The sequence below is a fragment of the Pseudogymnoascus destructans genome (assembly GCF_001641265.1).
Source record: "Pseudogymnoascus destructans isolate 20631-21 unplaced genomic scaffold scaffold_3, whole genome shotgun sequence".
In the NCBI taxonomy this organism is placed as follows: domain Eukaryota; kingdom Fungi; phylum Ascomycota; class Leotiomycetes; order Thelebolales; family Thelebolaceae; genus Pseudogymnoascus; species Pseudogymnoascus destructans.
Window position 1 is genome coordinate 1837044 of NW_020167522.1, and position 24671 is coordinate 1861714.

General features: G+C 49.0%; 7 protein-coding genes across 7 annotated transcripts; 4 read left to right on the forward strand and 3 right to left on the reverse strand.

The window, feature by feature from the left end:
- Nucleotides 1–411: 411 nt before the first annotated feature.
- Nucleotides 412–2567, forward strand: VC83_01793 (uncharacterized protein; the record flags this gene model as incomplete). Its single annotated transcript, XM_024465467.1, has 2 exons — nucleotides 412–1658; nucleotides 1772–2567. 2 exons carry the CDS (start codon nucleotides 412–414, stop codon nucleotides 2565–2567), a joined length of 2043 nt encoding a protein of 680 aa, XP_024327068.1.
- A 198-nt stretch (nucleotides 2568–2765) lies between these two features.
- Nucleotides 2766–5036, reverse strand: VC83_01794 (uncharacterized protein). The gene is made up of 3 exons (XM_024465468.1): nucleotides 4671–5036; nucleotides 4006–4606; nucleotides 2766–3954 (listed from the first exon to the last, which is right to left on the reverse strand). The coding sequence occupies exons 1-3, from the start codon at nucleotides 4852–4854 to the stop codon at nucleotides 2922–2924; spliced, it is 1818 nt and encodes a 605-aa protein (XP_024327065.1). The 5' UTR covers nucleotides 4855–5036; the 3' UTR covers nucleotides 2766–2921.
- Nucleotides 5037–5158: 122 nt separating this feature from the next.
- VC83_01795 (uncharacterized protein) lies at nucleotides 5159–6826 on the reverse strand. The gene is made up of 3 exons (XM_024465469.1): nucleotides 6642–6826; nucleotides 6321–6581; nucleotides 5159–6269 (listed from the first exon to the last, which is right to left on the reverse strand). Exons 1-3 carry the CDS (start codon nucleotides 6790–6792, stop codon nucleotides 5494–5496), a joined length of 1188 nt encoding a protein of 395 aa, XP_024327066.1. The 5' UTR covers nucleotides 6793–6826; the 3' UTR covers nucleotides 5159–5493.
- Nucleotides 6827–6969: 143 nt separating this feature from the next.
- VC83_01796 (uncharacterized protein) lies at nucleotides 6970–11731 on the forward strand. The gene is made up of 3 exons (XM_024465470.1): nucleotides 6970–7085; nucleotides 7195–11404; nucleotides 11726–11731. The coding sequence occupies exons 1-2, from the start codon at nucleotides 7014–7016 to the stop codon at nucleotides 9763–9765; spliced, it is 2643 nt and encodes an 880-aa protein (XP_024327063.1). The 5' UTR covers nucleotides 6970–7013; the 3' UTR covers nucleotides 9766–11404; nucleotides 11726–11731.
- VC83_01797 (uncharacterized protein) lies at nucleotides 10013–11405 on the reverse strand. The gene is made up of 3 exons (XM_024465471.1): nucleotides 11306–11405; nucleotides 10417–11238; nucleotides 10013–10341 (listed from the first exon to the last, which is right to left on the reverse strand). Exons 2-3 carry the CDS (start codon nucleotides 11009–11011, stop codon nucleotides 10097–10099), a joined length of 840 nt encoding a protein of 279 aa, XP_024327064.1. The 5' UTR covers nucleotides 11012–11238; nucleotides 11306–11405; the 3' UTR covers nucleotides 10013–10096.
- VC83_01798 (uncharacterized protein) lies at nucleotides 11438–12489 on the forward strand. The gene has a single exon (XM_024465472.1). It carries the CDS (start codon nucleotides 11759–11761, stop codon nucleotides 12326–12328), a length of 570 nt encoding a protein of 189 aa, XP_024327061.1. The 5' UTR covers nucleotides 11438–11758; the 3' UTR covers nucleotides 12329–12489.
- Nucleotides 12490–12538: 49 nt separating this feature from the next.
- Nucleotides 12539–14377, forward strand: VC83_01799 (uncharacterized protein; the record flags this gene model as incomplete). Its single annotated transcript, XM_024465473.1, has 3 exons — nucleotides 12539–12927; nucleotides 12986–13159; nucleotides 13221–14377. The coding sequence occupies exons 1-3, from the start codon at nucleotides 12822–12824 to the stop codon at nucleotides 14375–14377; spliced, it is 1437 nt and encodes a 478-aa protein (XP_024327062.1). The 5' UTR covers nucleotides 12539–12821.
- Between the last annotated feature and the right edge of the window lie 10294 nt (nucleotides 14378–24671).

Consider the following 24671-nt stretch of genomic DNA (forward strand, 5'->3'; position numbering starts at 1 on the left):
ACCAAATAACCACAAAACAGCTAGATACATTTTTTACCAGTATTTATAAGAACGGCCGAACCTACCGGAAAATGCGCTTTCATCACCTCCGCGACATCAAACAGAGATGGGGAGTGGGAGTTGTAGCTGGTTTTGACTTCAATTTGCTTTTTTTGGAGGGCAACTACCCCGCATATCTGCCCCACATCATTATTCGGCGACCACGCTTTCATCTCACCCCTCACCCCACGGTCTAGCCTGACGTCGTCCGCCTCCTATGCCACCTCACACATCGTCAAAAATTGTACATTATTTCAGCTTCTCGGATCGCTCCCTTCGCCCGGGACGTTTATAATAGTTCTCTACGGACGCAATTGATTCACTCGCCACTCAACCACCCTTATGTATCCGGCCTGCAAGCAAGAACGCGACATGGCAGACTCCCCGACCACGGACAAGATCACAGACAAAATCGCCGCACTCCCTCAAGATGCCTCATACTTCTCCCTCGAATTCTTTCCCCCCAAGACGGCGATGGGGTCGACAAACCTCCGGGCGCGTCTCGACCGCATGTCCCGCGCGCTGCGACCCCTCTTCGTTACTGTGACGTGGGGGGCTGGGGGTTCTACGGCATCGAGGTCTATGGAGCTCGCCGAGCTGTGCCAGCGCGACTTGGGACTCACAACATGCTTGCACTTGACGTGCACGAATATGTCTAAGGCGCTCGTGGATGACGCGCTGAAAGCGGCCAAGGAAGCAGGCATTCAGAATATTTTGGCCCTGCGAGGAGACGAGCCTAGGGGCGAGTATAAGGACGCGCTTGAGGAGGGGAAGGAGGGCGAGGAGGAGTTCGTCTGGGCTATTGATTTGGTGAAATATATTAGGAAGAAGTATGGCGACTACTTTTGCGTGGGAGTTGCGGCGTATCCAGAGGGACATGCGGATGGCAGCCACCCTACAGAACAGAGCTTAGAGCACGACTTGCCATACTTGGTCGATAAAGTACAAGCAGGCGCAGACTTTATCATGACACAGCTATTTTATGATGTTGATGCGTACGATAACTTTGAGAAGGTTCTGAGGGGCCACTCAAGTGGTGCCTTCAAGACCATCCCAATTATTCCTGGCTTGATGCCAATCCAGAGCTACCAAATCCTCCGCCGAACAACGAAGCTTAGCAACGCAAAGCTCCCGGAGAGCATCATAGATAGGTTGGATGCTGTGCGCACCGACGACGAGATGGTTAAGAAAGTAGGCGTGGATATCCTTGCCGAAATCGTCGAGTCCGTCAAGGCCACCAAACAACGCACGAAAGGTCCAAAGGGCTTTCACTTCTACACTCTGAACCTGGAGAAAGCTGTGGCTTTCATTCTCGAGCGCGCAAACCTTATCCCATCGTTCACGCCTGTCCTCACCTCAGATGCGTTTGCCGTTGATGACATCACCGACACCATCCCTCTACCGCAATTATTGATTAATGGAGAGAAGAAGAGCAGGAGACAATCAAGTGTTGGTTCCGGCCCGCATAATTTTGTCATCATTGACAGGGAAGAGGCATCTGGGTTCGAGACTACAGGAGCTGAGGCTGCAGTTCCGAAGAATGGCGTCAACACACGTGCCAACACCCTCGCAATTTCAGAAGGCGAAGGTGCGCTTGGTAGAGAAGCAACCTGGGACGAGTATGGCCCCTGCCCCCGTGTTTTTGTACTACTGTTGGGCTTTCTAGTGAGGGCTGTCATTCTTATTTCTTAAACTTTAAACCTACGAAGCCAATATTACTAACGCACACCAGCTTCCCCAACGGCCGCTGGGGTGACGCTCGCTCCCCCGCATACGGTGAAATCGACGGCTACGGGCCTACCCTTCACACCTCCCCCGCCGAAGCCCTCGCTCTATGGAACCACCCCACTTCGCGCCCCGACATAACCTCCATCTTCGTGCAGTACATTAACGGAACCCTCTCCGCACTCCCATGGAGCGACGAACCCATCACCGCCGAGACCAACCTCATCAAAGACGAGCTCGTCAAGCTCAACCAGAAGGGCTGGTGGACCATCGCCTCCCAACCCGCCGTCAACGGCGCGCACAGCCAGGACGAAGTCGTAGGCTGGGGACCTAAGGGTGGCTGGGTATTCCAGAAGGCGTTTGTGGAGCTGTTCGTGCCGACTCCGGACTGGGCGCGCTTGAAGCCTCTGCTCGAGGGCAACGGGGAAGTCAGCTTCCTCGCACAGAGCGCTTCGGGCGAGTTCCTGAAGTCGAAGTTGGACCTCGGCCCCGGCGAGGAGGGCACTGAAACTAATGCGGTGACGTGGGGTGTGTTCCCTGGCAAAGAGATTGTGAGCCCAACTATTGTGGAGGAGGTTAGCTTCCGCGCGTGGGCTGAGGAGGCGTGGCAGATGTGGGGCGAGTGGGCTGCGGTGTTTGGGAATAGTGGGGAGGAGAGCCGGAGGTTTTTGGGTGGGGTGGCTAAGGATGGGTGGTTGGTTAATGTTATTTGGCATGATTTCGTGGGGATGTGTAAAGCTAAAAAAGGGAGATCTGAGGAGGAGGGGTATAAGGGGCTTTGGGATGTGTTAATTGAAGCATAAATAGGAAGGGGGCTAGCTGAGAGCAGCTGAACGATTCAAGATGCTCCCGGTCATGCTGGAGCAATGGTTAGAAGGCATATCTGGAAGATTGCCGCGGAGTAGGATAAGATCTGGCCGTTGGGCCTTTAGCGTTGCATCAACCGGACGTTAGGAAGTTAATTTATGATATTTGAAATGAACACTAGTCAAGAGAAGCACTGATGCGTATGTTCGTGACTATTTATTTACATAACATCATATGAGAACAACCTCGTTGCCTTAAGTGCACATCCTATCCTCCAAATATACACCGCCATACTTCCTATATAATGGGGTTGGGGACAATCCTTGATCAACTGAGTCCACCTATATACCTCAACAAGCCCAGCCGGCCCCTAAATCTGTCACTCCCTCCTGATCCCTCTTTTCGTTTGCAGCCCATGCTTCAATCCCCTCTATATCCTTCACCTTCCTCAAGTGCCAAAATGACTCGACACCCCTTGCGAATCCAACGCTTACCTTCTGTACATCCTCCTCTTCTACGGCCGCAAAACAGATCCTACAGAATCTCCATCCCTCCGATGTTGTCGACCCCGGAATAGCATCGAATATCTCTCCCGGCATCACAAGAGCCAGATATGGCTTCCGCGTGAGCCAGACCCAAAGCGCCTTCGCAAGGCGGGGTCCGTCAACCTGTCCAACTAGCGGATGAGAATCGAAATTATATCGCAACCAGAGGAACATCCCGCCGCGCGGCCAGCAGAAATTGTACATCTCCGCCTTCTTAACAACGGCCCACTCGGCATCCTCGTCATTCGCCATTCGCTTCTGCTGTATTGTGAACTTTCCCTCCTCGAGGACCGCGCTCATTATCTGCATGCGGCGCTCATAGTTGCCTCTTAGCCCTTCAAGCCAGCGCACCCAGCCGTCGACTTTCCACCCAGTGGGGCTGCTATTGCGGTCATTGCCCTGAGGTCCCATGATGACCTGTGCAACCATTGCCTGGACGAAGCCGGATGGGGTTTGCGTTGTCCCTTCCGTAATGCGGAGGAGGCGCTCTATGAGCTTGGGCTGTGCGGTGACCCAGCCTAAGCGACATCCAGGCGCAATTGATTTCGAGAATGTGTCGAGGCGGACGACACGCCCATCTACGTCCATCGAAAGGTAGGAAGGGACGAGGGAGTCGAGGAACGGGAAGCCGGAGGACTTTTGTGACGATGGTAGGGTGGAAACCGGCGCTGGACGGGGGATGTGGCGCGCGGATGCTTCGGATGAAGCTGCTGATGGGTATTGGAGGTGCCAGTAAGGATCATCTTCGATGATCACAATGTCATATTTAGTACAGATCGAATAGATCTCTTTCCGCCGCTCAACGGAAAGTATTCCACTTGTGGGGTTCTGGCCAATACTGTTTGAACGTCAGGCGTTGAATCAGGAACCATTGACTAGAAAGACTTACGTTATGGTGTACATAAGGTGAGGCCTCTTTCCCTTGCTTGTGTCCCAATTCTCTAAAACATCGTCTAGTCCTCCAGGACCGCTCGGTAGCATCCCTTCAAGGTCGACCTTCACTGGCACAATCTGCAAGCCTCGCGGCCTCATAGATTGGATAGAGCTCATGAAGGAAAACTCTTCACAGAGGACCCCTTCACGGTCACTCACCCAATCGCGGCTCTTGTCCCATGGATTACTCAGACACTCAATTGCCTTGGAAAGGCCGTCTAGAGCTCCGTTGGTAAGTATCACCTCTGGCCCGTCCGTGTAGGGGACATTAGGGTGAAGATTCTCGCGGGCAAATTGGCGCACGAAGGAGAGAAGGGGTGGATACCCGCTGGCTTGGCCATATTGAAGGGCAGTAGTGATGTCGATTTTAGAGGAGGGGTCGGAGGAAGAGGACTCGCGGGGCACAACAATGCGGGAGAATGGCTCCGAGGCTATTCGCGATTGTGTTGATTTTGGTGAGAAGGTGGTGGAAGTGGTGGAAGTAGGCTCGAAGCGGTCAGGTAAAGCAACTCTGGCCTGTAGGGTATCATAAGGGAAGTAAGATGCGTTTGGTAGACCTAATTGGCGATTAATTATTAATACGAGAGGACAAGGGCCCGGAAAGCTTCGGTGGTTACGTACCACCTGCTAAGTTTCCAATGCCAGGGATAGCAAAATATTTGTAAAATGCCTTAATGTTGCTCTCCTGCCGGGCCTTGGTCACTCGAGAGTAGTGATGGCTCAGATCCAGAGGTGGCTTTTGTTCAATGGCTGGGTTGGCCGCTGCCTTGGGCTCTTGGGCAGAAAAGGGCTTGAACCGAGGCATAACCAATTTTTTTGTTATAAGATTGTGAGTTGGAGAGATGGCAAATTTACAGCCGTACTATTTACAACGAACTGTGAATTTCTCGTACGATAATGTATTGGAAAACCTTGGGCATCAAATGGCGGGAAAAAAGAGGAAACGGGTAGACTGGAGGGTAGTGGATAACTAAAAGCGGAAAAGCGGGAGGCATGGTTTATATGATGAAGGGACTCGATGACATATCAAAGAAAATAGATAACTACCCCGCATTTTCACTATATATTTGTGGAGACCACATACCAGGGGCAGAGTTCCAGAATTTGATGAATATTTTCTGTTCTAATTCATCAACTCATTATTCATAATCCAAGCCCGGTTGGCCTTCACTCCCATTGCCGGGTCGTACCTCTGATACCTATACACTAGGTTCCAGATGTGAAAGGTATCATCTATAATACATTAACTCCCTGGGGCCATGATCCAGGCAGGAAACCCCCAAAAACAACGCAACGCCAGCTCCAGCTATTCGCTAGGAAGTATATACTGTAGCTCAAGCAAACAATTCGTCATCGCCATATGTACACTCAACCATATACAGGGTGGTAGAAGACGAGGCACCACAGGGTCGTCAAAGGCTGTTTGATTACGAGGGAAATGCATTCAACCCATCCCCACGTATTTGAACCAATTGGGTCTGCAGTCTTCCTGATGGAGCCATGAGTCACCGTCTGTGAGGCGCCCAGTGACGCAGCCAGTGCACTTTGGAGAATTGGGGCAATTGAAGAAGGGGATGTGTTGGTAGCCGATATCACGGAACCAATGGACCTTGCTCGAATCCTCAAAGAGCCCAATAGCGACGCTGTGTACAGGCGCATCTCCCCATCTCTCATAGAAGAACCCTCCTGCCCGGTCAAGGTGGTTGAAGTAATCTTCGTATGCCTGGCTTCGCCAGAAGTCCATATCTGCGACTTCGAAGTTGCTCCAAAAATGGCAGGTCGAGTACCCATTCGCCTGCTTGTTATGCTCTGGCCTTCTCTGGCTATCCGTCAACCACTCCATGGCGTTATTATCATGTACATATTCTGGGTGCTCGGCGAGAAACTTTATTGTCTCTGGCCACAGGCTCGGAATCGATTGTGGAGCGTCGTATAGGTTGATGGTGAAGCCATAAGTCTTATTATTGTCTTGCATGTAGGCGAAGACGTCGTAGTCCACATCGCAGAAGAAATGGACATTAGGTTCAACACGCCAGTAGTACCGAGTATTCGCCAAAGCTGGGTGTTTGTAGAAGAGTCCGGAGTTCCAGCGACACATTTGGTGGTAAGAGACCTGCTCGCCGTATTGGATGTCTTGTTCAGCAAGAAGCCTCGTGGATTCGTGAAATAGGTCGCCATTGACCCAGGAAGGCACCTCCCAGTGTTCTTTCGGTATGAGTTCTGGATGACAAGGTTAGTTTGTAGTCGAGGAGGTGAGGGGGGAATATGTACCATAATGGCATTCAGCATTCGTTTCCGCAGAGGTAAGTTCCTTAAATTCATCGGTGAAGGGGACATCGTTGAAAAAGGTCCATGGGTAGTTGAACTTGTGGTTCCACGTCCTTTCCAGGTCTCGCATTGCTTGTACCATCCCCTTAACTTCTTCATTCCGAACCAGCGCAAGTAAGGTCGCATTGATCCGAGCTGTCCCAGCAGGGCCTGGCGCGTAGCCTTCCATCTCTCGCTTCAACACACCTGATGGTTCTCCAACAGCTATATAACATCAGTAATTGCCCTGCCCAGTGGTGTGGTCTAGAACCTTAATGTACATACGTTCATTCATAGGGTCCCCTCCATATGAGGTAACAACATCTCCTGGACCCTTCTGCGGCTGTACGCCGACCTCATAAATCTGATAAAACAAAAAAATACATATCATAAACGAAGCAAACGCCAAAGCCCGTATGGGTTTCGCTACGGCCATAATTCGGTCGTCTTTGGGTTCTGCATGAAGAAGTGTTGGCATATAATTTGGTGGAACTCCTGAAATTCGGCAACTGCCGGGGCCCTTGCAATCGCGTGCGACAACGTCACTGGTGCCGATAAGGCAGCTTTTCTTTATGTCTCAGCCTCGCGGGCAGTCGCGTATGAGCGCGTCTAGCTTAAAGTTAATTGGCACGACAACAATGCGGTCAGTTCAACATTATGTCGCATATCGCAAAGATTGGAGCTCTCACTGATGAGCTGGTTACTACATTGACGGGTTTGACTCCAAAAGTAAGCTAAGCTGAGGTTGTCCTGCGTTCCAACCATCTATCAGGCCAGCGTCTTCTGCCCCACACGCCGAACTGCCCAACAACAGAACAATAGCTGACTTCGGTGTTAGAATGACCCAGCTCGATTCAGTGCATGTCGGGAATCGGCTGTACGATCATTTCGATATGGAAACTACCCCAGGGTCAATCAGTTCGACGTCGAACAAAACCTCGTTGGCCTGGAGGAGAAATTCAGGGTCTATAATAAAGATGGCCTAGCTAATGCCTTCCGGCAGAGGCTGGACGAACTCGGTACCCAATCTACGAAATGGACACCAGAAATACTTCATCTTTTTTTGGGGTTATCAGACCGACCTGTACACAAATCTAGGCTGAAAGACCTCGAGTTCCTCAGCCCTCCAGAAGAGCACGTTGAGCCGACCTACAAATGGAAAGACTTGGTCAAAGACGACCCTTTACTACGGGACAAGATATGGAGGAATATCGATTATACGCAGGATAGTTCGGAAGATGACGACATATACTCGGATAGCGACTTTGAACCACCCTCGCCCACTGACACGGCCCAATCGAGTGTTGCTGGGGTAGGTACAGGTCATCCGTCTGATCTAGCCATTGCTATTGATTCGACCAGCCTTAATAGGCTACATAAAGAGCAATTCTGGAGAGCCACTAGGCGAAAACCTCTGAGCGTTGTGGATGCTTACTTTGAGAAACCACCAACTTTCCCCATCACAGATCTACAAGCAATTCGAGAGACACTATTCATGCTTAGGGGACTTCCGACGACTTTATACTCGGATTTAGACAAGGCATCGTCAACTCGTAATAACGGCGAGGCGATTATCCGGCCTGCTTCTGGATTTATCTTGCCCGGTGTCTCCCATCACGTTTTCTATAACATTCTAGACAAGTTTTCCAGCTACGGCACTTCTCTCAAACTTCTACGTACCTGGACTCCCGTCGACAAAAGACTCCCTTTACTGCAAAGACTTCATGAGCAGTTTCAAACTCGATTACGAGAGCTCGACGAGATATTTTCTAGTTTGGAAGAGCCATACTTGGTCCGTAAGAGCGATGTGATTGTCAGTCTCGCCGCGACAGAACATGCCGTGGGTTCGCGTATGCTGCCATTCGAAACTCTTGCAAAACTGGTCCAGGAGCATCATAACTCACCGCCGTTTCGATGGCTAGAAGCATTATACGATGAGACGTGCAAATTTCAATTAGCAGAGAATAGCGACATGTACGAATTCGTGGGCAGTATATTTTTCGAGTGCTTTGCAATATATCTGCGACCGATAAAGACGTGGATGGAAGACGGTGAGCTAAACGAAGCGAGTGGATTCTTCGTCAAGGAGGATGTGAAGAACAATGACAGAATGAGAATATGGGAGAAGTACATCATTCAAAATGATGAAACTGGAGCACCATACCAGACCCCGAAATTCCTCCGCACAAGTGCACACAAAATCCTTACTTCGGGTAAGAGCATTGTTGTCCTTAAAGAGTTGCAACAATACAGGTATATGCGCCTCTCGTGGGAGTCTATGGAGCCCGTGCTCAGCTTTCAAACTGTCTGTGGCGACCACGGCAATTCCCTCCTCCCATTTACGGAGCTCTTCGATTCTGCCTTTGAGGCCTGGATAAAGACCAAGCACCATTCTACCTCCTTCATCCTTAGGACAGAACTCGTCGAGTCTCACCATCTCGGCAGCGTCATAGATGGCCTGGAAACGGTCTATTTTATGACCAATGGGGCCATGTCCAACGCCTTTACGAGTTCCATATTTGATGACCTATCTCGGGGGACAGCAGAGTGGAATAATCCCTTTTCTCTCACTAGCCACTTGCGGTCCACGATGGGACATGGAGTTGGAAGGCAGCGTATCAGCATTAAAATTGCCCCTAGCACAGCTGACGTCTTTACCGCCCGGCGAACGGTAAAATCTCTGGCTACGATAGAGATCTGCTATGACATCCCTTGGAAAGTAGCACTCGTCATCCGCCCCGTCACTCTCAACGCCTACAAACGCATTGCAATATTCCTCCTCCAAATTCGCCGTGCTTCTTACATACTTTCGGGATCACTATCTCGCACCACATCAGCGCCACCACTATATTACGGCCTACGCACGAAGCTCTTGTGGTTCAGTAACACGCTCTATAGCTATCTCACTGATATAGTGCTGAGGGTCAGCATGGACGAGATGCGTAAAAATATGGCAACCGCGGACGAAGTGGATGATATGATTGAAATCCACGAAAACTTTCTAAAGAAGGTTACGACTCAGGCATTACTTGGTCAACGGCTCGAACTCATCCACAAAACCATCTTGCAGATCCTAGACTTGGCAATCGCGCTTGAAGATGCCCAGGCAATGCTCGCTCCCCCTGCAGCATCTCCTACCAAAGTTATGCCGGAGGAAGCAGAGACAGATTCAGACTCTGACAGTAGTTTTGATTCCGAAGACGAGGGGGACCTTAGCATATTCCCTGATCAGAAGGATACGCCGTATCCGGAACACCTAAGGTTTATTAAGACCGAGCTAGATAGGCTATCACGTTTTGTCCTTGTCGGCCTAAGGGGCGTAGCTAGGGTAGGACAAGAGAGCAACTGGGATATACTAGTGGAGAAAATGGAATGCGGGTTGAGCGACGGCGAAGGCCGACGTGCATAATGTATTTATTATGCGAAACGAAATGAGCGGAACTTGTGGTTGGGCATTGAATTGGAGTCAGGGGGCTTAGATACCCAAATATGAAAGCGGCCTTTTGGCAATTATGACTAGAAATCATGAAGTATAAGACCTTTCATGCAGGATTTAGCCACTGAGCTTGCGATGTAGGGGTCATAAACTAGGTCTTCCATTTCCCAAGTTTTTCCGAAGTTCCAATTAACAACCACCCCTTTTTCTAAAAACCCAAACAACCATATCAACGCAACAGCGCCATCTATCCCAAGTTTAACACCGGCCCACCATCCTCCTTACAGCACAACCCCTTCGCGCCTCACCTCCGCGGATTGTGAGCAGGAGTAGGTATTTTGAGATACACATTGTTCACATTCAGCATCCGATCCAATTCCCTCGGCAAGACATTATGATGGTGATAATCATGCCTCAACATAGCCCGTGGCGGTTCAACCTCCGTATTATCCGCATCCTGTGACCGATTATCATCACTCTCGCAATATGCCTGATGAGCACCCGGTGGGTCGCCCCTATAATCCCTATCCCTTTGACGGCGGTAGAGGTCTTCTGCTTCAGCATTTGTCATTCCCGAGTCGGAGGGGTCTAGATAACTTCGCCGCCATCGTGGTGCAAGCATACCTTCGCTTTCTACCATGTCCTCACGCCGCCTATCATATTGAGTATGCGGAGTATAACGACTAGCAGGCGTATCCCTTCCCCGCGATGCGTGCGCCGGTGCTCTTGCTCGTACATTATCCATACGATAGGGCTCATCCCTCCATTCTTTGATAACCTGCTTGATCTTATCAAATAAATCGCCAAATCCCGCACTCTCCCGCGCCCGCCTAGCCACCGCCGGCATCTGCTTGGGCCGGTCGTAGAAATCACTGGGGCCTATGCCATCCCACCCTATCGTTGTCGTTTCGGGCGCTGCGGGAGACTCGAGGCGGAGATTGTGTTTTCCGGCACACTTAGGCCGGCAGCAATAGATCGCTGATAGGACTATTAAGATCACGGCGAAGATGGCGGCGGTGATACTCATGCCGACGACAAATTGGCGTGGTACAGCGCGGCCGTTTAGGGAGTATGCGTAAAGGACGCACAAGGTGATAATGCCGAGGATGATCAATATTGCAGGGAGGATCCGTTTGGTTAGGTTGTAGAGAAGTCCATAATCTGGTGCACGAAATGAGAGGCGCTTATACGCCGAGTCGGGCATCTTGTAGGCGGACATTTGTGAAGACCGAGAGTTGTGGTTGGGAGCATCGTGGAAAGCCTTTTTGGGTTCAAGAGGAAATTATATGCTTCTAGGTAATGAACTAGAATGGGATAGATGTCGACTCTTGCGCGAGATAGATAAACGATGGAGAACAGGATAGAAAACAGGACAGAAGATAGGCAGAAGCCTCTACCCTATTTTCTAGGTCGAATAGTCCAAATAGGCCTGAACCATAGAGTTCCCTGCATATTTTGACTGAGACCCCAATTGAGACAGCCCTCGAATCAAGCCATGACGTTGGACACTCACTACAGATTATGCAACGTACGCGCCACGATAGTCTCCGAAGCTCTAGCATCGACTATCCAGGCACCATAGTGCATCGCCTGCCGCAAAATTCTCATTATCATGTTGTCTCAACGCTAAACTTGGCGTTGTCGTTCCTGCCTTAAAAGGAATATGCGACCAGGGTTTGCTTTCCCGCCAAATTCACGGGCCCAGCCGCATTTGTGGATCGTCTTGGCGCTAACATACGTCAACATCAGCTTCTCACCTCAGGAATTGCAACCCCAACATATCCTACCATATACCCCGATCTGAATCTCCAAGAAGCTCCAAGAAGCTCCAACAAGCTCCAACAAGCTCGGGAAACTTCCAATTCCGCATTATCAAAGCCATTCTTAGCTTCAACCACAATCCCAGAACCCACATCCTTAATCCCACGACTACAAGATCCACAACTGCCTAAACCACCCCCCTTGCATGCCTAAGGGCAAAAACTCCGCTCTCAGCCCCTCCAAACACCAGGGCTACCTCCTCTCTCTCCATAATACCAGAATGTCTCAATTCCTCCCCCACGCTACGTATGCTGAATACCAGCGCCACCCCTACGCCATCCTGACCGGGCACGTCCTATACCGAGGTTTTGCGGCCGGTGCCCTCGTCGGCGCCATTGCACCTTTTCCAATCATGATGTTTCGCCCTCTTAAATACCCCCTACCTCTCGTGGTCCTGAGGTCCGCGGGTATGGGAACGGTAGTGGGAACAGGAGTACTGGCGCTGGCGCTGGCGGGACGCATGTATGGAAGAGAGGAGATCGAGTGGAAAGATCGGAGTTGGCGGTTGTTGGCGAATAAAGGGCAGGTGGAGGTTGATACTTGGAGTGGAGTTGGGACGGTGATGGGGGCGTTGGTGGCGAGGGGGAAGGGGTGGAGGGGCGGTTGGGGGGGCGGGGTTGGGGAATTTGGTGGGGGTGGGGGGTATTTGGGGTGGAGGTATGGGTTTTATAGGGGGAAGTTTGGGAAGGGGAAGTGGGAGGAGGATGCGGTGTGAGGGTGTGAGGGTGTGGCGGAATTGGAATGTGAATATAGTGAGGATGGAGGCATGTTATTGATATGGTTGTAGGTGAGGAGAATGAGGCGTTGATGGGAAGGCGTTATTTGGAGGTGGGTGGGATATCGCCGCTCAATTGGTTTGCATAATGGATGGCAACCATTTTATTTTCGTCTTGCGTCTAATTGTTGTGTGTTTCCGGCCGTACCTACTTGACGCAATTGTTTGTTTACTTGACTTGCCGCACCTACCCAATCCGTACTTCACCATCGAGGTCACTGCCCCGACCAATTCACCCAACATACATACTTTGGGTTTTTCTTTCTTTCTCGAAACATCAAACGCGATTGTGCAGGGTGGTGCCTTGGGAGACAAAGCTAACCTGACGCATTGCGGATAATCGACTTCACTTCAAGCCACTACCACCTCACACCACTTTGTCTGCTTCCCCTTTCATTGAACGACATTTCAGCCACAATACATCTTGAGCGAGATGGTTCGCCGTCGCAGCGGATCATCGTACCGACCAGACAAGAGAAAAACCCGGGATTGGGACGACCCTGAGGATGCCGCCGAGCGATCGCGGCGGGTATTTTACGGTGAGATTACAACGGACGCCACATCCTGCAAGGCAACGACTAACCCACCCACTTATAGAGCGATTCGACGAGGAGAACATTAGCCGTCTGTGGAGAAGATATGATGCCGACTGGCATCACAAACCAGGCGAGAGGTTTCTGACTCGGAAGGAGTTCACTGACCTGGTCGAGGAACTCCACACAACAAAGATCACCACCATTCACGACGAGGGTATGAGGAGGCTGAAGGAAGGTGAGTTTTGCTCAATATCCCTCAAACCATCATCATTTTTCACAAGCTCACGCTCATACAGCAGGTCGAATGAACAAGGGCCGATTAAACGAGAGCCGATGGAACGAGAGCCAATTGAACAAGAGCCGAATGAACGAGGGTCGACTGGCAAATACAACTACTTCACCAAGAGCCTCCTACGTTTCAACTACAACTCGAGCTGTTAGCATCACCTCACTTCCCACCCAATGGTCAAGTCGCACAGCGACGCCCCAGCCTCGAGGAAGGCATTCATCAACCCCATCCACAGCAGCTCCTGAGCAAGACCAATCTCCCACGCCTCCTTTCGAAAACTGCGTCAAGAGGGCCCGTTCATTTTCACTCGACGTCCCCAAAGTCACCATATCCACCACCATCAAAACTCAACTCTCGCCAACGAAAGCAGAACACAAGCCCAAACTATCCGACATACCCGCCCTGACCCCAGCACCCCCCTCAGCATCACCGTCTCCGCTACATCTCGCCCCGTCCACCGCCTCACCAACGTCCTCTCTAATCGTCAAGCTAAGTCCGTGCCCCTCTCCCAGCCCGCGAAAGTCCCGATTCAGCCCACTCGAGAGCCCAGCACAATCGCATTCCCAAACGCCGAGTGAAACGCCTCCGCCACCTCCTCCTCCACAGCAAAAACAGCAGCAACAACAACAACGACAACAGCCATACATCCCACCCACGCCCGCGGAACTCGACACGGCAATATCCCTCATCCGCACCTCCTACGCCACCGAAGAGGCGCAAGCGCTAGCCCGACACACGCAACAAGTGAAAGCAGCGAAAGCGCTCGTGTGGATCGAGGCCATCAAGCTCGCCGGTGAAATCCCCTGTCTCGCCGCCCTTGTCTCCGGCGCGTCTGGCGAGGGCGGCGAGGGCGCTGCGACAACAGGAGGGAGAGGAGAGAAAAAAAGCGGCCCAGAGGGAATGACGGAATCAGCACTGATAAGTGCATTTGCAGGCCTGATCCGCTGGGAAGAGGGCGCCGAGAAGGCGAGGGAGTGTCTTGTGGAGGCGGTGGGCGGGTTGGAGGGGTTGGGGATGGGAGGGGAGGTGAAGGGGGTGGGGGAGAGGGTTAGGGGGTTGATGGGGTTGATGGGGAGGGTGGGAAGGGTGAGAAGGGGGGTGAGGGATTGTTTGGTTTTGGTGGGGAGGAGGGGGGGGGTGGTGGTTGGGGAGGGGCTGTTTTGAGGGGTAAGGGGTTGGTAGCTGGGTGAGAGGGGGGTTGAGGGTACGATTGGGGGGGGGGGGGTTTCTCTCGAGGTTTGACGTTTTGTTTTGCTGGGTGTATGCGTATAAGGCTCATGTATAAGATAGTGGTACAAAACTTGCTGTGTGCGTCCAGGACTCGGATGGAGATGGATGTCGTCTCTTTTCGCTGGTTTGCTGGGCGGAAAGGGGGGGTGGGAAGGTATAGATAAAACTGAGTAATAGATGGGATGGAATTCACGTGCACACACCTCTAATAGGGATAGTCAGATACTCATCTCCTACCCCTTCTACGGAGTACCCCTCACAACATCCTTAGCACACCACAACGGCCGGACCAGCCCCTCGCTCGCCTCACATCCGCCCCTAACTAATAGTGTGCGTCATGGGGGACCGTCGGTTCGGAACCGTCGGTTCGAAATATTTCCAGACCGGACCGTGGTCCGGTCTGGAAATACAGACCAAACCGCCCAGACCGGTGTGGTCCCCCAACGGTTCCTTGGCAGACCGACCACGATCACGTGTATGAGGCATGTGATAGGTAGCTTGAAAATATCTACAATTTCACCATATACTACAGAAGCAACGATTACCATGAATATTACTATACAGTAGCTTCAGTAGAACAGTTTCATTGAGTTTCTACCATCTATCTACTTTGCTCATTCCTTCATGCCTGGAAATGCGAACCCAGTCATGTGAAGACACATAGCCTGGACTAATTTCATATCCTTCTGCTGGATCATAACCTTGTCATACTGACATTCGTTGCACTCAGTTTGCTATCAAACTCAAGAGCAAACTTAGAAATCTCCTCCTCAAACCTACAAGTCACCATACATATCTGGGCTTATCACACCAACAACAGAAGCAATACTACTCAACGATTGCTGAAAACTCTTCTACTACATCTGTTTATGCTACATACATCACGGCATATCATTTGGACACTCATTGAACAAGTTATTAAGAAAATCTCCTCCTTAAGGGGGTGGGCCAATACTACCACATGGCATATCTCTACCAACTAGAGGCCTAGGAACATGAACGATAGCTCTAGAAGCTTCTACAACCCTCTATGATTCATTACACGTCATCGCTCCTTAGTTACCCACAAGATTGGTTAAGTTATGACATAATTTGTCTATAGGTACTCTGACCTTGGACCTCCTTTTCACTTCCTATAGGCTAGGAACCCAAGAGATGGTTCTATGGGATTCTCTTACGTTCACTACATGATTAGCAAGCTAGTTGTGGGTCGCACTTGATTTCTAATACATTTACCAAGCCTGGTTAGTCATGGAAAGTCATGGAAAATAAGAGAACTACACTCCTTTGGCATAAATAGGATTGCCCTTTCCTTAAGAAAGGGCAAGCAGGCAATACAGTAAATCGACTAGCACATACTTCTACGTCTTTTCCAAGCTTCCAAGCATTGATCTTGTTATTCTCTGTTTTTTGAAAAGTCAGTGAGGTGCTAACCTCTGACTTACCCCTGAGTTCCCAGACTCAACATTTGTTGCAACTTGTCTAAACCACTTCACCACATCATACACCTGATTGCTGCGTTGTGGAATAGTCTAAGCTACAACCCTTTGGCTCTGTTTCCTAAGACAGTGTGTTGTCTTAGTAAATTCATCCCTTCCTTGGGTGGCTAGATTCTCATATCTGGTGCACCCACCATTACACCTTGCCTGCTTCAAGCTTCAACTATTTCTATAGCAGCACTTCGATACTACAATGGAGGACGACCAAGCTCCTACAACTACTGCTGAACAGCAGATGCAACAACTGTTTGCCTTTATACAAACTATAGCAAACAAACTTGAGAATTTGGAAAACACCTTTCAAGCCAACACTTCAGCAACACAATCTTCAACTCAGACACATCATACAGAGCTTCCCACAGCTCCTCTGGCTATTTCGAGTACCCCAGGTGCACTTCCTAAAGTGCAAACACCAGATTTATACCATGGAGACAGGAGGAAGTTGAAGGGATTCCTTATGCAACTGGACATCTACTTCACCCTCAGGCCTCATCAGTTCACCTCAGACATTCAGAAGATCTATTTCGCTGCCAGCTACCTCCGTGGATCTGCATTCAACTTCTTTGAGCCATATCTTAGAAGACTTAGTGGCAACAACCAAAATACCACTACACCTTTGATTACCTCTTATGACCAGTTTCAAGAGGAACTTACCAGGACCTTTGGAGACATCAACGAAACTGCTACAGCAGAAAGAGAGCTACAGAAGCTATGTCAAAAGACCTCTGCTGCTCAGTATACAACAGAATTTAGGAGAATCACTTCTCACTTGACTTGGAATGAAGAAGCCTTAGTCTTCACTTACTACCAAGGGCTCAAGAGCTCTATTAAGGATGAACTCAGCAAAGAAGAACGCCCTACAACACTTCAAACGCTTATAGAGAAAGCTGTCAGACTTGATGATAGGCTTTTTGAAAGAAGAAAGGAGAAGAACCAAGACTGGCATCCAACAAGAAATTTCAACAATTACACCTCTACACCAACTGCTAAGGACTCAGCACCTGAACCTATGGACTTAGACGCCTCTATAAAGAGATCTACAGCAAATCCAGCACCTCAGCCTACAGGATACCCTCAAAAACTGAAAAGGGGTAAACTTACCCCTCAAGAAAGAAAACACAGAATGGACAACAACCTTTGTTTATACTGTGGCAAAGGGGGACACAGAATTCAGGAGTGCTATTCAGCACGGGGGAGTGCTGATTCAAAACATATAGCAGCCTCAGACACAGTCACAACTGCTATTCCTGAAAAACTTGAAAAATCCCTAGCAGGCACAACTTCAACTGAGACTATAACTTCTCCCCTAGACAACAAAGATGTGTCGATGGTGCTTTCTCAGAGTCTCACACACCTGTTAATCCCTATTCAACTCCATTTCAAACAACAGGTGTTGTCTACAAGGGCTATGATAGACTCAGGGGCAACAGGCAACTTTATATCTCAAGACCTCATCTTGACACACCAGTTACCTACAATTCCCAAACGCACTCCAGAGTTGCTCCGAGTCATTGATGGAACTCCTATCAGTTCAGGTTCCATTACCTGCAACACCCCAGTACTCAAACTTGAGATTCCCCTAGGAAAATCAACATTTTCAGACACCATCTCTTTAGATGTTATACCAATGAAGTACCCAGTCATCCTAGGTCTTCCATGGCTTCAAAGGCATGATCCAACTATCAATTGGAAGCATTTATCGCTTGGGTTTAGCTCAAATCCTGAGCTCAATACTGAAAAAACCCTTCAAGCCTCAGTTACCCCTATTCAGGTCCAAGACTCAAACTTGTCCCAGATCAAGGATTTTGACCAAACTATGGACGATATATCATCTCTGATATGGGTTAAACCTTTCCAACCTGTCCTGGAGATAGCAGCTACTTCAGATTTGGAGAAATCATCTCAGGAGGTCATTTTGCCTTTAGCATACCAAGACTACCAACATCTTTTTGACAAGGCAAAGGCATCAATTCTGCCAAAGCACCAGCCTTATGACCATGAGATACCACTCGCAGAAGGCTCAATGCCTCCGTACGGCCCTATCTACTCTCTATCTGAATTAGAGCTGAAAACTCTCAGAGAATACCTAGATGAGAACCTTAGTTCTGGCTTTATCAGACCTTCTTCCTCACCAGCAGGAGCTCCCATTCTCTTTGTCAAGAAGAAAGATGGCTCCTTGCGTCTCTGTGTTGATTATAGGGGCCTTAATGCAGTCACTGTTAAAAACAGATATGCTTTACCCCTTATCCCTGAGCTCATAGATAGGCTCTCTTCAGCAAGGATCTTTACCAAGTTAGATCTCAGGGGAGCTTATAACCTGATACGCATCAAGGAAGGTGATGAGTGGAAGACAGCATTCAGAACACGCTATGGTCATTTTGAATACCAGGTAATGCCTTTTGGGCTTGCCAATGCACCTGCTTCTTTCCAAGCTCTCATGAATGATATTCTAAGACCTTACTTGGATATCTTTGTTGTTGTCTACTTAGACGACATTCTTATATACTCTTTAGACACTCAAGAGCATGTTCTACATGTTAGACAAGTCTTAGAGAAGCTATCTCAAGCACAACTCTTTTGCAAACTTGAGAAATGTCTTTTCCATATGTCTCAAGTTGATTTCTTAGGACATAGAATTTCAACAGAAGGCATTCAGATGGACCCTGAAAAGACAAAAGCAGTACAAACGTGGCCTATTCCTTCCAGCATTAAAGAGGTTCAGTCTTTCCTTGGGTTTGCCAACTATTACAGGAGGTTTATACCAAGATATACATCCTTGGCTTTACCCCTTACTCAATTACTTCACAAGGACACTTTGTATCACTGGGATAAGACACAGCAAGATGCTTTCGATGCTCTTAAAGGAGAATTTAAAGAAGGGAAAATGTTACTACACTTTAACCCCTTGAAACCTGCCACTCTTGAGACAGATGCCTCAGATTTTGCCATTTCTGGAATCTTATACCAAGCTCCAAAAGACAAACAAGAAGAGCTACAGCCTGTGGCATTTTACTCAAGAAAGCTATCAGCAGCTGAACAAAACTATCCCATTACAGACAAGGAACTGCTTGCCATAGTATGTTCTCTAAAGCATTGGAGATGCTACCTTGAAGGGGCAAACTATCCTATCACTATTTACAGTGACCATTCAAATCTCTTGACCTTTACAACCACTAAACAGCTCAATCGACGACAAGCAAGGTGGTCTGAACAACTAGGAGGTTTTGACTTTGTTATAAAACATGTCTCAGGGGCCAAGAATCAAAGAGCAGATCTCCTCTCAAGAAGACATGACTACCAAGATTCTGCTAAAACTAGCAATACAAAGGCTCTGCTAGACTCAGCAAAGCTTATAGCAGCATCTTTAAGCAACCCTAGTACTACAGAGGACTTAGGGGTAAACTTATCCCTCAAGACCAAGTTGCCCCCATTACCTCTTCTCAGGAACCAGAGACCTTTAAAGACTATACACCCTCAGCAACACTTCTTAAAGCATTCAAAGATGCTTACAACCATGATCCCTTTGCGAAAAGAACTTTGGAATACCTCCAGAAGAAAGGTTCCTCTCTTGAGAAAGTTGGACTACAGAATTTCTCAAAAAATCAGCATGGACTTCTCTTATTCAAGAACTATATCTATGTCCCAAGGGATAAACGATTACAGCTACACCTCCTACAGCAGTTCCATGATGCTCCAGCTGCAGGGCACTTTGGCTTTGCAAAAACTTATGAACTTCTAACAAGAAAGTTCTACTGGCCTAGTCTAAGGACTACTCTTCAAGACTATATATCTTCTTGCACTACTTGCAACTTGAACAAGCCTACACGGCAAAAGCCCTATGGCCTCTTGCAGCCTCTACCTATACCAGAACGCCCATGGGACTCCATATCCATTGACTTTATAGTCAAGTTGCCTCCTTCTATCCCAAAAGGGGGTGCTACCCCTTATGACTCTATCCTTGTGGTGGTAGAAAGGCTCACAAAAATGGCACACTTTGAGCCTTGCAATAAGACTATCACAGCTTCTGAACTTGCGTGGCTATTCCTCAAGGTGGTCTTTAAATATCATGGAATTCCTGGACACTGGATCTCAGATAGGGGAGCAGTTTTCACTTCAAACTTTTTTAAGGAGTTCTCTAAACTCTTAAACATGGAACAACGCTTCTCTACAGCTTATCACCCTCAAACAGATGGCCAGACAGAGAGAGTCAACTCTGTACTTGAACAATATCTAAGAATTTATACAAACTATGCTCAAGACAACTGGGCAGATCTTCTCCATCTTGCAGAATTTGCTTACAACAACACGGTCTCTAACACCACAAAAGAGACACCTTTCTATGCAAACTATGGTTATCACCCTAGGTTTGAAGTGGCAGAACTGAATTGTCCTGAAAATTTCAAAAACCCTTTGTAACGCTGACTTCTAAACGATAGAAGACACAGAGGTTCTCTTGCGTAAGGGTTTACTTATCAGAGGAGGCAGGGGATCAGACACAAAGGCTTCAAGTAACACGTTACTAGTATATAACAAATACTGTATTGAGTTGAGCACGAAGCTCCTATCTAAGGAAATACTATCTACTTATATAGTGGCGTCGTGCCTAGTGGACTCTTGGGAACTCACTTGAGTCCTCGGAGTCCTGGACTCTTAGGACTCTTCTCATCATCCTGCGAGTCCATCACGTGCCTAGTGGACTCCTGGGAACTCACTCGAGTCCTCGGAGTCCTGGACTCTTAGGACTCTTCTCATCATCCTGCGAGTCCGTCACGTGATACTTTCGGAACTACTATTCCCCGCTGCCCCTCCAGGTACCAGGGCCGGTCTCATGCGACCTCCCTCCTTCCTGTCCTGTAGTTGGCCAGCCTTCTTGTTCCGTCGTAACACTCGCTCCCTTCCCCTGGGCATTCGTCTCGAATCCTATAAGTACGTCCATGTCCCCGGGACTCTGCTGCTCCTCAGCGAGTCCTTCAACATGCAACATGCCTACTGACACTGCCCGCAAACTCCAGGAACGCAACGATCTTGTCCGTCGAATAAAGAACCACGGATACGAACTACCCGAAATGGATTCTTGCTCGAACTGCGTGAGGCGAAACGTTACTTGCGTGTCGTCTCCAAATGATTCACGGCGGTGCGCTGAGTGCGTTCGTCGCAACTTGAAAGAAAAATGTGACTGTATGGGTCCTGAGCATCCCGACTGGGTGAAGCTCGAACGGGAGGAGGATCGCCTGGATCGCGAAGAGGAAGAAACCCTTTCGAAGTTACTTCGTCTGCGGAAGCAGAAACGCCTCATCCGAACCCGTGGTAAAGATATGCTCCGGCGAGGTTTGAAAACCCTCGACGAGCTTGATGCGGCAGAGGAGGCCGAACGTGTGGCTGCTGAGAAGCGTGACGCTGTTGAGGCCGAGGAACAGGCAGTTAGCGCTGCCTCCTCGTCTGTGACCGGGACCTCCACTTCCTCTGATCCACTGGCCTACTCCCCTGCATCTTGGGATCAATGGCTGGCGGATGGCGGCGTCGATATTCCTCCAGCAGTTCTTTGCTGATGTTCCTTGTTGGTTCCCACGAATTATCCGTAGGTTCGTAATTTTCCCATTTTATCAAAAACTCTTCTCGACGTCCTACTAACCTTCTGTCTAGGATCGCTTCGACCTCATATTCGATTATCTCATTCTCGGGTTGGAGTTCGGTGTCAGTCGCAACTGGGGTATTTCCTCTTGCTGGTTCCAGTAGTGAGACATGAAATACCGGGTGTAGTCTAGACTTCCTGGGTAGCTGCAGTCTGTAATTAACTGAGCTGACTTTGTTCAATATTTTGAATGGTCCCAATTTCTTGAAGTCCAACTTTGTGCTTGGTCGTTTCGTTTTGATATGTTTCCGGAGTAGGTATACTTTATCCCCCTCCTTGAAGGCAGGTTCCATACTGCGCTTCTTGTTTGCGTATGCGGCGGATCGTTCATTTAAGAATTGGATGTCCGTCGCAAGTTGTTCGTGGAACGATTTCAGTTGTTCCACCACGATCAGGGCTTGTTCAGCTCGTGATTCATCCGGTCTTGGTTGCCTATATGCTTCTGGCTGGTAGCCATAATTGGCAAAGAACGGTGAGACTTTCGTTGCTTCTGTCATCGCGCTGTTATATGCAAACTGTGCGATGGGTAAGATCTGAACCCAGTTATCCTGTTGATGATTGACATAGCTTCGCAGGTACTGTTCAAGGGTCTGATTTAATCTTTCTGTTTGGCCGTCTGTCTGGGGATGAAAAGCTGTTGATAGCTTATGATTTGTTCCCAGTAGCGCCATCAATGATTTCCAGAATTTTGAAGTAAAGAGCTTGTCTCTATCTGAGATAATTTCTTCTGGCATCCCATGATCGGCTAATATGACTCGAATGAAGGTATAGCGAGCGCCTCGGCGTCGCTAGCTTCTAGATATGGTATAAACTTCCCATATTTCGTGAGTCTTTCCGTGATGACGAGGATAGAGTCGTATTCTATTCCTGTTAACGGGTCCTTGGAGGGTGGAAGCTTGACGATGAAGTCCAAAGCTATTGATTTCCACGCTCCTTTTGGTACTGGTGTCGACTTGAGTTGTCCGTATGGCAGATGCCTATTGGATTTTGACTTGCTGCAAATGTCGCACTCTCTTACCACTGTCTCTACCTGCTTCCTCATACCTGGGAAGTAGTAGTGTCGAGTGATTCGTTCGAAGGTTCGTGTTACTCCCTGATGACCGTGTGCTGGTAACGAGTGTTGTTCTTGCACCAGCGGGCGTCTCATTTGACTTGGGACATACACTAACCCTTTGTATCGAATCAATCCTTGTTCGTCGATGGTGAAGTCGCCTTCGACTTTGGACAAGACTCGCTTGGCGCATTCGTCTGTTGCGTAAGCTTTCTTGAGTCTTTCCTCGAGTTCTGTATCTTTGATGACTGAGATCGTCGCTAGTAACTCGTTGTACTGTATTCCTGCATCTGTTTTCTTCAGAATTGCTCTAGGTCTTTCTTCCTTTGGGCCGGCGTAGTCGGTCCGTCTGCTGAGAGCATCTGCTCTTGCATTCTCGGAGCCCTTGCGATAGGTTATCGTGAAGTTGTAGGCTGCGAGGGTTTCTGCCCAGCGGACTTGTCTACGGTTTAAAACCTTGGTCGTGGTGAAGTATATGAGGTTCTTGTGATCCGTCCATACCTGCACAGGGTAGGTGGATCCCTCAAGATATACTCGCCACTGCTCAAAGGCAACGACAATAGCCAGTAGCTCCTTGTCGTGGATGTCGTAATTGAGTTCCGCGGGTGACAGTTTCCTAGAGTAGTACGCGATTGGTTTGAACTTACCGTTCTCGTCTGGTTGATTCAGACATGCTCCAATTGCGAAGTCAGAAGAGTCCGTTTCGAGGATGATCTTCTTTGCAGGGTCAAATGTAGCAAGGATAGGTGCTTCCGTGAACTTCGTCTTAAGTTCCTGGAAAGCAGCCTCTGCCTTGTCCGTCCATTTGAATTCGAGATCCTTTCTGGTAGCTCCGTGAGTGGTTGAGCTACCTTGGAATATCCGAGATGAATCTTCGTAGAAGTTGGCGAAGCCTAGGAAGGCTTGCACTTCCTTGACCGTGGTCGGTGTTGGCCATTCCAACACTGCCGTTACTTTTGCTTGGTCCATCTTGATGCCGTGCGTTCCATAATGTAACCCAAGAATTCGACTTGGTTTTTATGGAACTCGCACTTCTCTGGTTTGAGGAGTAAGCTGTACTCCTTTAGTTTCTTCAGGACGAGTTTGACATGCTTGACATGCTCCTCCTTGGTTGCTGAATACACCAGGACATCGTCTAGGTAGACAATGGTAAAGATGTCTAAGTATTCGTGCAAAGCATCATTCATCAGTCGTTGCATAGATGCGGGTGCGTTTGTTAGCCCAAAGGGCATGACTTGATACTCGAATAGGCCATAGCGGGTGCGGAATGCTGTTTTCCACTCTTTCCCCAGCCTTGATTCGGATCAGGTTGTATGCTCCTCGCAGATCTAGCTTACTGAAGATCTTTGCTCCTTGAAATCTATCGTGTAGTTCGTTGATTAACGGCAGGGCATACCTGTCCTTGATTGTGATGTTGTTCAACGCTCGATAGTCCACACATAACCGTAGGGAGCCGTCTTTCTTTGGTACGAAAAGCACCGGACTTCCTGCTGGTGATGTGGATGGTTTGATGAATCCTTTTGCTAGGTTATCATCGATGTACTCCTTAAGTACCTTCAGCTCCTTTTCCGATAGCTGATATATTGGTCCGAACGGTGGACTCTTGTCTTTTCTCAAGGTATCTCGTGATCCCATGGTTGGTGCTTAGGAAGCGCCTCGTTCTTAGGGCCTTCCTGGAAATAATTGCTCGTATTCCTTGTACTCACCGTATACTCGTCGGTGAGGATGCCTGGGCTAGGTCATCGAGCTCGGAGGTTGCACATAACTCCTTCCGGCCCTGGGAGGGTTTCTCCCCCGTTGTCGCGTGTCCGTCCGTTGTTCACACGCGCACTGGCTCATCACAACTTTCTCGTTCCACCAGTCGATCTGGGGGTTGTGTTTCTTGAGCCATGGCACACCAAGGATGCACGCATGGTTGTCCATGTGCACGATGTCAAACTGAATCGTTTCCTTGTGCCCGTGTAGCATGACCATTTCCAATGGGACCGTTTCGTGGGTCACCATTCCTTCATTAGTCGAGATGGGCTCTCCATCTACGACCATTAA